Consider the following 12,846-nt stretch of genomic DNA (forward strand, 5'->3'; position numbering starts at 1 on the left):
GGACCCCCTACCGACCCTGTGGGCGGCAGTGGACCCTATATACTAATCCTGTGGGTGATACTGGACCTATACTCATTCTGTGGGCGGCAATGGACGCCATACACATCCAGTGGGTGTTATTGGACCCTATACTTATTCTGTGGGTGGTTGAAGCCCCATACCCATCCTGTGGGTGATAGTGGACGCCATACTCATCCTGTGGATGGTATTAAACCCCATACCCATCCTGTGGGTGGTTGTGAGCCCCATACCCATCCTGTGGGTGGTAGTGGACGCCATACACATCCAGTGGATGGTATTGGACCCCATACCCTTCCTGTGGGTGGAAGTGATCCCCATACCCTTCCTGTGGGTGGAAGTGATCCCCATACCCTTCCTGTGGGTGGAAGTGATCCCCATACCCTTCCTGTGGGTGGAAGTGATCCCCATACCCTTCCTGTGGGTGGAAGTGATCCCCATACCCATCCTGCGGGTGGAAGTGATCCCCATACCCTTCCTGTGGGTGGAAGTGATCCCCATACCCTTCCTGTGGGTGGAAGTGATCCCCATACCCATCCTGTGGGTGGATGTGATCCCTATACCCATCCTGCGGGTGGTATTGGACCCCTTACCCACCTAACAGGTGGTATTGGACCCTATACCCATCCAATATTTGGTATAGTAGACACCATATCATGCTGTTTGCAGTAGTTTACCCCCATAAACATTCCAACGTAACATCGTTTTCTGTTAGCGTTCCTACAAAACATTCTTTAAAGATTTTTAAAGCACCAACTATGGTATAAAATATTGATTGGTGAAGCACTGTTATTCTATGTAATAATTTATAGTGCTTATTATAATTTACTAAGAACAACTAATATTTCTCAAAACAAAACTACGAGCCTTCAGTAGGATATAGCTGATCTGTAATATTATAATAGCATGGACAATAGAAGGTAAATTTCACAACCCATGTGGGTTGTGAAAACTACAATTTTCATTATAATTGAACCAATCACGATTATTCTGCTATCTACGTTGATGGATGGGTACTGTGAGACGTAAATTGGTACGTGAGGAAGAGTTTGGGCCTTGGTAAAAAAGGTAACTGGGAATATATCACTTGTGTACTAAATCACATTCAACATATTGACTTTAAGCATTAAGTCATATATGTGCTGTCTTGTGTGAGAACGAGTTAGATAGCTATATACGTGCGAGTACAGTGTGATACCAGCAAAAACAGTATGTTTCATTGTTCTAATATTTTATTATGATGCACATATTAGTCATTCAAGTAGATCTGTGCATACCAATGTTCTACACATTCTGTGATTATTTATGATGTTATTGACAGCCAAATGCATTATTTCATTTGAAAAACCCGTGGTAAACAATATTAAAAATAAAATATACTCAATGCGTATACATACAACTTGGTGTAAAATGTGAGGCTAACTTTGAGTCAATGGTTGCGAGTGTCACAACTGCTTAGTAGTTCATAACGCATAAAACCAGTTATATATACGGTGTATGAAATGTGTATAGTGTCCTAATAGCAAAAACATTGATTTATTGTCCAAATCTATACACATGAATGTGTTTGTGTATAGTGTTGATATTCTGCATGTTTCATTACAGAAATTTCTCAAATTACACACTAATACATGGCAAAAAAAGTGAGAAAAAGTTGGTGGTATTGAAATAAACCAGTATAAGTGTATTTGCAGCAACTGCTGCTGCCTACCTGGCCCAGGAAACCTCCATAAGACATCTAGTCCATCCGTGAATTCGTGAATCAGTGACGTCATTGGGAAATTCCCTCCCTCCCATAGCTAAGGTAAGCTACATAATTTTTTTTTTTTAAATCTCCAGTGAACAGGGAGATCTTTTTAACAATATTAGAAGGAAAACATTGCAAATTTTTCGTGTGCACCACGGAGTTGTCATGAAATGGGTGCACAGTGCAGAGGCTAAGGGAGAAATTAAATACTCTAGTGTTTTGGTTTTATTTTAAGGAACAACTTTGTATCAACAAGTTCACACACACAGCCTCCACTGTCCAGTCCTGGTTGAAGTGCATAGGGATACTCAGATCCTGGAGGTTCCCTTCAGCTCTGCACTTGGTATAATAATTGGATTCATGACAAACTCTGTTGAGCAGCCAACCCTAAATACATAAAAGGTTGAGGAGGTATGAGGGTTTAAAAATGAAATTTTTGGCAAGATTTGTTCACATTTGAGAATTGACAAGTAATGAAAGGTCAGGATGATGGTAAGCTGAAAGGAAATGTGATCAAGCTCGGAGTATCGGATAAAGTGAGTAAATGAGCGTTCAATGTTGGATGGATGTTTGTTTATGTTGATGTTTTAATGGAGTTTTGTATGAATTAATATAGTAACATTTGCTATGAATTTGTCAATTTTGTAATGAAAACTAATATCTTTTGTCTGGTAACAGAATTATTAACTCTACCACAAATTATAGATTGCAACTTTGGAAATATGACTATCAATAGCTTAAGTATATGTACCATGACAAAATGCACATGTATTCAAAAATATTCAAACTAAATGACCGTATATTGTTATAAATGAGTTTAATTTAGCACATCTATCATACTGAGCAAGTTTAATAAGTAATAGTTTAGTGAAGCATCTAATGACAAATGAGTGTAATGGATGAATATGAAAGTTAAAAGAGCACGGTTGCTAGTGGTGACCAAATTCTTCAAATATTCCTTGATATGCAGCTGCTATCACGCTAGATCTACCAGGTAGTAAAAACCAGGAGCAATTTGTGTGGATGTATTGTTAACACCAGGTTCATAACTGACAGACACAAGGTACAGGGAGAGAAATGTAATTAAACCATACAAGCCATCTCATTTGAGAAATGTGTACAAAGACACATTTTAGGGGTTTAAGGCATCTTAGAGATGAATCAATGATTATTAGCTTGACCAAGATATTGAAAGTCACAGGAATGTGGGGGGGTTGGGGGGATGGTTGAGGTTGGCCACAAAAAGCTTCACACCTTTAGGCCTACTCTTACAAATATCCACCCTGTACATAAAATAGTAACAAATAACAATCCTAATAAACTTTCATAATTTCCTTTGTTAAAAATATCACATTTATTTCTTAAAAATAATTTTTGTTGTCCTTTGACACATTAAAACTTGGATGATAAAATAATGATACAAAATAATGTGCAGTGTGGACATTGGTGAAAGTATGTTTTCAAGTTTAATCCAATACAGCTCATTTTAAAACTTTACTGGGACTGTGATATATAAATAAAAATAATTTAGAAACACTGCATTATAACAAAGATCTCTTTAAAACATAATCAAAACAACTGACAATATATATGAATATTCTGAAGTGATGTTCAGTACATGCAGCATAGATTTCCAAATCAAACTTAGTATTTCATTAAAGGATCATTTTCCAACCAAGTCTTGGCAATGTTCATTGTGGCTTATTAATTTGCATGCATTTGTGTGTGCATGTGAGTAGTCATGTACAGAGTTTTATTTTAATACAACTTTAGGTGTACATGACTGCTAGATGTCTCTTGTGATATGCAAAAAAAATTTATTTGCAACTCCGAAGGTGGCAGATACAAGAATGGGAGAACACACGAATTAAATTAAAAATGTATACATTGCACACATGCATGAACTCTAATGAATTTACCTGTTGGGTATGCATGACTTAAATGTTTTTGTGATGTCAGATGACAATGTGAAGCAGCGGTGGTGTGGACACATGAATGGTTGGACAGATAGATGATGAGAAAAGATGTGAAAATGAGAACAAAATGTGATAAAATATAATGAGCAAGAGGCAAGATACATAAGAGTGAAACCATAAGGATAGCCAAAAGAGGAGTGTGTTTACTGATAACAATACTAAGGAACTATAATAACAGATGGTGCCGACTTTCTGGGAGGCTGACGTCCAGTACAACTTGGGACTGAGGGAGTCAAGTTAGCATATTTTCTTGGAACAATTCCAACAAACTACAGAGAAAATGCCAACAGGTTATCCCAAAACTAGTTTAAACATTTGAGTTATATAATAAACAAACTGCTTTTCAGTGATCAATATTTTAACATGTTAATACATAGACCATGATTATATAAAAATGTAAATTTGATAATGTGTGCACTAGTGGCAACATTGTAGTCTTATAAATGGTATACAGTATATATAAATATATATTTTAAGAGAAGCAGATTTGTATATTTTTAAATGATCCACTGTTTTCTTTTTACGAGATGGCATGTTGTACCCAAGTGTGCTACAGAATTTGGCATCCATGGGGTTACTTCCCATCCGTAGCAGTGTGAGCAAGCACTACTGCATGGAATATTATATGAAAAGCTGATCTTTGTTAATGACAAATGAAACTATGGGAAGTACTAAAAATGCATGCATGCTGATGGTAATCTATAATGTTTAAGGACGGTGTAATAGTATTTATGTGATCGATGCTCTAGTAAGATCAGAAACTATGTAACTGAAGGCTGTAGGTGACCAGGACACCTCGAGATTACCAACGCCAGCACCTCAGTGTCAGGTCTCCCCAGGAACCATAGCGGTCACCATGTGCTACTCAAAATGTACACGACTCATGACTGTGTACATGGCCTGTGCACATAACATCCATCTCATGGAGTGAGTGTGCAAGCCTTCTCAACCGAATAACTTGCAGTCGTATCACAAGAACAGGGCTCGACAAACACTGGGACTAGGTAGATCTGCACCAGGGCACACAGGAACCTAAATGAAGAAAGTAATTTTCCTTGAAAAAAAGATCCCTCTATGAATGTTATATTTTTCTTATATGAAGACAGTTCCTCACCAGCACATAGCTTCATGCCCAGCAGGAGACTGGATCTTTAATAGCATTATGAAGGCTGTTTCACAGTCAAGAGATATACAATACATTAAGTAGTTTCAACAGCACAAGTAGAACCTTCATCAGAACCAGGAAAGTCCTCACCATCATGCAAAAGGCACTCAATTATTTTTGTGATGGGCCTTCACTAGCAGGAGGAATGGTCTTCGTCAAAATAAAAGGATCGTCAGATGTCACACCTGATATGACTGACTTTTAGAGTGATGCAAATAAATATTTTTTTTTTTTTGTAAAGTAGAAAATAGATTTCGTTGGTATAAACAAGGAGCTTTACCAAGTGAATAATGCCCCTTAGTAGCATAAGGAAGAGTAATGACTCAGAGGCCTCCAGATCCATGGGGAAAGATAACAATATAGCTTACCCTGGGAGCTAGGACCTGACTGGTCAAGGTCGGGCAGAGACGTGTGATGGCAGTACAGTATTCTCAACACAGCCAACTTAAGTTTTATATTCTTGACTAAATTTTTTTGTGGTAGATCCATTGCACTAAATGGTGAATGGCAGACAAAAAGTTGCATACACATCCTGCCCGACCAAGGCATGCAGGCTCCGCTGGACCACGGAGATTGGAACTTAACACGACCGTCCTTCTTAACACTTGAACTAAACTACAAATTAACGAAAGGAATTACTAAAAGTTTCCTATGGAAAACTAAATCAATATTGTGACTAGGCATTTAGTTTTCTAGCATGTGGAAATCCACAAAGATTTGGTGTTTAAACAGTACAAGAGTATTGGCCAGACCTGCAATGTGCCTCATCTTGAGGCATTTCTGTAGGTATCTGTACCATCTATGAGACCATTAATAAAATAAATAAGAGAAATAACATAAGTTAGAAACACAAAACAAAGTATAAAATGTAATATACTATGCACAACTGTACTGTCAATTACAATATTGTCTTGAGCTAATTAAAAGGCAAATGATCAAGCAGAAAAACATGTGCATCTCACATATCCCTCTATTAATTTATTAAAGCACTTAATATGGCTTTATAGAAAACTGAATATAGTTCAACTGGTTTCTCCTGCTCTTGCATTTGTATGCCTTGTGTCCCCTTTGACATTTACAGGGAGAGACCTGATGTGGTACAAATGCTTATCCACTGTACAACATTTCCTCTACACAGAAGTCAATATGACCTCTGCTCCACAAGAGGCAGTTATAATACACTTTAAAAAAATTAACCAGTACTAGAAATTACATTAGTATAAATCTGTACTGAACTTCACAAATAGTACCATAAGTGGATAGAAAATCTAGTGCCTATTATGCAAGTACGGCAAGTGCTCGCCGGGGCTGGGACAGCCACCATCATCCCAAGTCTAGAGAATTGGGTAGGTGGAGGCCACAGTAATGGTAGCAAAAGATGCAGTAATGTACATAGTTGCCCCGGATGCAGTGAGTTTGTGGTCAGGTGACGAAGGAAATGAGGCACAGCCAAAACACTCCACAAGGGACAAAGAGCTCATTCAGTCGGTTTTTTGTTCGCACACGATCCTCCATGGAGTCAAGGGGGTCGCTTTATCCTCTTCGTTTTCCTCCTCTTCATTGTTCTCCATCTTCTCCTCCTGCCTTCCCCCCTCCTTAGCCCCCGGGCCGCACAAGTCAGCTCAGGTCAGGCCAGATGGGTACGGCGTAAGCTCCAGGCCGTCCACCTGAGGACAGTAGCTGTGACGGCAGCGGCAGTACAAAATGGGACGGCTCACACATGGGCGGCAGGACACGGCACGAACCATAACAAAATAGAGATTCTGACAGCACACGTGAGCAGGCGAGTCGCAGGCGTAGTCTGCTGAGGAAGGCACGGGCGGCGGCCAACACGCAGGGACGCCCAGGGCTGCTGTTGTTTCTGCTGCTGCTGCTTTGGCACTCCCTGAGGGTGGGGCTGCGGCAGGCATAGCTCTCACGTGGCAGCGAGGGCAGCGGCCTGAAGAACCCGCGGCCTTGCTGGCTGCTACGACAATAGTTTGAAGAACATCAACGCCAGCGACAAGTTTAGGAAGAGGATGAGCATAACAAGGCGCTGCCGGGAGAACCAGTCCTGCAAAAGGATACCGTCATGAGAAAGTGATGTACAGTACAGTTTGTGTATACACAATGGTTTTAAGTAAATTACTAATGGCAGGCATGATAATGCAATGCTAGTGTCTGAAATGATGATACATCAATAAAATATCTTGAATGTGTAAATGAAAGTAATTAACCTCTACAAAATCATTATAGTTTTAGTATGAAAATAATTATTCTTCAAGGTGTCCACATTTCTAGCCAGTGGAGCTTATTGGAAGTAAGGCACTAAAAGGGAGGGCACTGGAAGAATGGTGGGAGGGGGCTGGAAGGGAGTGATCTGAAAGGGAGGGAGCTGAAGAGCCTAAATAAGTAGGCCTGTTCCTCTATCTGATTCTGAATATTTAGTATATAAATATGAAACGGAAAATATGGTGTACGTGATGACCAAACCACACACCAGAAGATGAAGAGACGACGATGTTTCGGTCCATCCTGGACCATTATCACAATCGACTTAAAAATAGTCCAGGACAGACCGAAACAACGAATGAAACTTCATCTTCTGGCGTGTGGTTTGGTCATCATATCTTCAGCCACATTATTGCGACTCATCATCTGCATGTGGTATACATATCACAGGCAATGAGGCACAGTAGTCAAGTGTCATTAATAAAATAACTACTTTTGTGTTAAATATTAGATTTTTAGAGCATTCAGCATGGTTTTGTAATATTTAACCCCACCTTTCTCTATTCCCTCAAAGACCAAAGAGTGGTTTACAGTCATTAACACCCAGTTTACAATAAGAAGTACATGTACATTAGGCAGGAATAAATCTAGATACAGCACATGAACATAATTTAAAATCCTCAATAGTTTCTAGTTTATTAATTGGTTATATACAGTAACTGACTTAATTTTTTAATAAATGCTGGCCAAAAGTAAGTTAAACTGGTCTTATTCTTTCAATGATTTATCAAAGCTTTCCCCATGAAATTACAAATTTATAATTTGATTCCACATTAAAAGAATGCTGTCTTATATAACTAAAAAATGTTGTAAAAGTATCTAAAAAATTGCTGATATTGTACATGTATATCAAATTTGAATGAAGGGGCAAATTTAGATGTAGTATTGTATAGAACAACATATATTTTAAGTATCAAGTAGTTTTCTAACTTTTTTTTTATGCACTTGTATGCAAAATGTAGGAAAATGAGTGAATATTTATCGTTTCATTTGGTGGAGGCACTCTGCAAGGCTGCATCTGGCACTTGTCAACGCCCAGTCCTCGACTTTGTTGATGCTTCCCATTTTATCGTCAAAGGTTTCATTCATTGTTTTATAACTAGTTTGTCTTTATTTACATCTACATAGAGCTATTATATCTAAATTTTAATCATACATGTAAAATCCAGACAATAATTTGTTAAATCTTCATTTGGTGATAACTGCATTATTACCCTGTGAATCAAATACTGTAATTTATGATGTCTGCTGCCTTTAGGTTAAATAAATTTGTGTAGGCCTGCAAGCTAATTGCAGTATTAAAAACCATGCCAAGTAAACTAAACATGAATATAATACACACAAATGGACATAAAAAACTATAGTGCATATTATGATGCATGTGTCAGAGCTGGGCTTGTGACAGCCGACATGTGCCAAAGCCAATAAGTCGAGATCAGCGCATGTCGGCTCTCTTACCTGGACGGCAGGGCTGGTGAGGTAGAGGAGAGGGTTAGCCCGGTACAATTCTGCTTCCTCAGCCTGACGACGGAACGCGTGTCTCTGGGCTGAGCTGAGTACTGCAGCCTCTTCACGTGACATGATAGGTACGGGCAACGGCTGTACCTCAGGCAGTGACTTCTTCCTTTTCAATGCAGGGGCTGGTGCCGCCTACAGGGACATAAATCTTTGTATCAAGAGCAGTCAAATATGGCATTCGTTTAATGTTAAGAATGAGCAGCAAGCATAGATTGTTAAATTCCCTAGCATAGATCTAGCTAAGGATCGATCTAGCATAGATTGTTAAAAAAAATTTGTAGCATACATTTCTGATCTTAGCCAAAAGGCCAAGTAGTGATATTTTTTGTAGCAATGTGTATTGTAATAAAAGTACAGTACTGTATTAGATTTTATACCTGAATAATTTCCTTATACAGTGTACATCTAAAAAAAAAAAAAATTATTGAGCATGTTTGCAGTGGACAACACAAAGCAAATTCCTCATATTTCTAGGCCTACTTTATAAATCTTAGTTACAAATACAAACCGTATTCTACTGTAAATTTAATTTTGAATAAAAAACTAAAACGGACAATGGAGATTGTTAAAATGAAATATATATAGGAAATACAGAAAATATTGACCTATAACAATTGCAAGTGCATATAATAGAGAAAGTCTAGACAAATTTTTCTGAACATTTCAGTTGTAGTTTACCATATTTCAGTGAACAAAGTTTCTTTTCTGAGGGGGAGCCCCGTATGGATTGTTGAAGCTACAATATAGTTCAACCATATTGAACTATATGGTTCAAGTACATTTATTGAGACTATAAAATACATCTCAAAAGGATAGAGTAGCTGACTACTTATACCCTGACTACTTATACAATATGGTACCATCTATACCTTATATAGATGGTACCATATTGATATGGTACCATCTACTAGGTCGCACCAGACATGTTCTATAGGCCTCCCAGGCACCAATGCTAGAACATACCCCATTCAAAGAGGTGCCGGGAGTGGCGGTATTTATTTTTGCCACCTCACTGGGAAAGGCAAATATCAGCAAGTCAAAATAAACCACTGCTGGCTTCAAGAGAGAACAAAGCTGCAAAACCCACCTAAATAACACTCCCAATTCTGTGAACAAACGATTGAATTGTTTACAAAATCGAGGTGTAATTTCAAATTATATTTTACCCTCTAACTATATTTAGAATTGCTTTCCTGGTGGGTAATTTACTTAATGACAATATGATAAAAATGTTGGACATCATTAGCTTAACTGGAGTTGATCATTCATTGGAAGAGGAAAGAATAAAAATAAGTGTCAATAAAGTTAGTTTGAAACTTCTATAGATAGTGAATGAAAGCAAGATGCTGGCTGCTAAATGGTTGTAATTTTTGTATGTGTTTCAGGCACCAATGCTGTGCTTGCATTAAATGCTTAATCTGAAAGCAAAATTTATCCAAGATACCTAACCCAAAGCTTAATATATAAATCATAGTTTATTCAACCATTAGGATAAAGTTCGAGAATTATAAAAATTCCTCATAAGATCAAATACTGGAATCTCATCAAATGAGCAATTTCCAATAAGGACTTGAATCCATTTAAAATTTACAGTGAAAATGATGCAACTTACCTTAACTTGCGCCTGACGCCTCACAATAGGGTTTATATACAGTGATTCTGTGCGCTTGACAGTGCCTTGGCCAGGGGTTGGGGGACAAATTGGGATCTCTTGGCCACAGGCTCGTTGTCGGAGTAGTGCCTCAGCTTCCTGCTGAGTAGATGGGATGGTATATGGCACTGTGAACCCACCTCCCACTGACCCATTCCCAGCAAAGAGGGGTATTTCACCAGATTTCATCGACGATGGGCGAGACGAGCGTCGAGAGCTGCCAGTGATGGGAACAGCTGTCTCGTCTACATCTACCCCTGAGTCGGGCGTCCAGTCTTGGGATATTATGCGCTGGGTTGATGGTGCCCGAGACCTAGGGTTTATCAATTCTGGGGGTATGGGAGTCTGCCCGCCAGAACCAAACCGATCTACTGATCGATCACGTGATTGTGCGCGTGATGAAGGTTTGTTGTAGTGGTCAAAACGATCATTTATTATATGGCCTGAAAAATCGTATTCCTGCCCTCCCCTGCTACCTGCTTTAACTGTATTCCGGCCAGGAGTGCGACCGCGCTCTAAAGTGTTGCTTTTTATGGTTTCATTCTGATTGAACTGCTGTGAGGGGTCATCATGGGCAAGGCTGCTACCAGGATTCACAGAGGTACGGCGAGATCCTGCAGGGTCTGTTGGTGGTAATTCCGCAGCATGATATTTTGTGTAACCAGGTCCTCCACCACCACTTGGCATAGGAGTTATTGAATCATGTCTACTATCCACGCCACGACTGTATTGTGAATTTGAGTGTGGTCCAGAGCTGTCATCCCGTGGATGTGAGGGTGACACTGTGTTCGCAACTGGCTGTACTGGACGTACCCCAGTTGGGGGTTTGATGATGTCCACACCTGCAATAGAATTTATATGTACAAAATGAGGTACTGTACATTTGAAGCACCTAAAGCATTTGCTAGTCTGGTTTTCACAGTCAAAATTTTGCCTCTTGTTTATATTATGACACAAAATTTAGGAACAAAATAGATTATGACATACAAGTACAACAGTATAGAAGGACACAAATCAGGTAGAACAGACAAAAGTCAGTATGGAAATACTGTATGAGGTAATATAACAATCAACCAGCAAGTGTTGTGTATGTTGAGAGAGAAACCATCGGGTCCCTCGCATTAGTGATTATGGTCAAGACCATTATTTCCAAGGTCTCGCTTCATGCAGATCGGCATTTAATCCCCAACTGTCTAAGTATTTAGGCACCATTCCTTCCCCTCGTCCCATTCCAAATCCTTATCCTGACCCCTTCTAAGTGCTATACAGTCGTAATGGCTTGGTGCTTTCTCGATAACTCCCTCCCATCCCTCCTTGTATGCGTTACATCTGACCTTTTAAAGAAGTGGTCTGGGTCAAGATCCAACAAATTGTTCAGTGTTTTAAAAATTTCAGCGAGATCAGCCCTATCATGTCTGGTTTACAGTGTTGTTAGTCCTATGGCCCTCAACCATTCCTGATACGAGAGTCTAGTTAGTTCTGGTATTTTTTTTTCTCTGTATTAAACTTTCTCAGAAGTAGATATGTCTTTCTGAAGATGAGATCTCCATGCTTGGATACAACAGTCTTTTGCCATGAATGTTTCTCCATGAAACGTTAAATTGTTTATAAGAGCATAAAACTGATGTGAAGTGTCCTGCTAAAGTGAACCATGCCAGGCTGAGGTAATTATAGCTGGCTGACATGACCCATACAGTGTGTTGAATCATACCTTATATTTCCCATAGTCTGGGACACAAAGCCAACTACTGATTTTCCACGGGATACAATGCATAACATCTGCCTGTCGAGTATCTATTTATTGCTGGGTAAACGGGCATCAGGTGAAAGGAAATTGCCAAAATGCTTCTATCCTGCCATAGGAATCAAAGCTGGGACTTTCGGCTTATTACTGCATCTCAGGATCTTTGAAGTTACCTATACCAGGATGAAGTAAACCCCTAAGAGCTGAAATGAACCATACCTGGTTGGTGAAAGTCTGGAGCATACTGTTTAGCAAAATCACGGGCCACATCTGAATCATCTCTCGCATGAACGGCTGAGATGTCTGCCTGTTCTGCCTTGCCACGGGCTGTTGCGGTTCTGCAAGAGCAAGAGTTTTATTATAAAAGTTCCAGAAGACTTATGTTGCTACAGAATAATGAAAATATTGATACTAAGGATACACGTAAAACTCTTAAGTGCAAAACGTGGAAGCAGCGTAAATGATATGAAGGAAAATGGTGTCATGCAGATCTCCCACACTTCACTGAGCTTCAGAAATAGTCTACATAACTTAGTTTTCCAATGAAGGTATCATTGTAATCACTGCCATACCCAGTTTCCACACTCATGAGGCGTGCAGGACTGTGCCTGGAAAAGGCAATGGAGCAACCTATCAGACATAGTACTTTCCAAAAATTAAACCCAAATATTCACCAAATTTTACATCTTATACATCACTGATATAAAGTGGCATCACACGTTATGCATAAGAAGTGCTACAAACATTTAAACAGTT

At 39.2% G+C, this 12,846-nt stretch overlaps 1 protein-coding gene and 1 long non-coding RNA gene across 4 annotated transcripts in view; both read right to left on the reverse strand.

The window, feature by feature from the left end:
• LOC138358443 (uncharacterized) overlaps window positions 1-12,846 on the reverse strand; it is a 236,345-nt gene that overhangs the window by 5,563 nt on the left and 217,936 nt on the right. The gene's annotated exons all lie outside the window — the stretch shown is intronic.
• jp (junctophilin) overlaps window positions 1,978-12,846 on the reverse strand; it is a 128,891-nt gene continuing 118,022 nt past the window's right edge. For both annotated transcript variants that reach the window (XM_045759379.2, XM_045759378.2), the window contains exons 8-11: window positions 12,310-12,428; window positions 10,308-11,188; window positions 8,636-8,827; window positions 1,978-6,959 (exon numbers count right to left, since the gene is read on the reverse strand). In XM_045759379.2, the coding sequence (XP_045615335.1) occupies window positions 6,873-6,959; window positions 8,636-8,827; window positions 10,308-11,188; window positions 12,310-12,428 (1,279 nt within the window). In that variant the 3' untranslated portion in view covers window positions 1,978-6,872. The remainder of the gene's footprint in view (window positions 6,960-8,635; window positions 8,828-10,307; window positions 11,189-12,309; window positions 12,429-12,846) is intronic.

This window comes from Procambarus clarkii, chromosome 83 (assembly GCF_040958095.1).
Source record: "Procambarus clarkii isolate CNS0578487 chromosome 83, FALCON_Pclarkii_2.0, whole genome shotgun sequence".
NCBI classification, from domain to species: domain Eukaryota; kingdom Metazoa; phylum Arthropoda; class Malacostraca; order Decapoda; family Cambaridae; genus Procambarus; species Procambarus clarkii.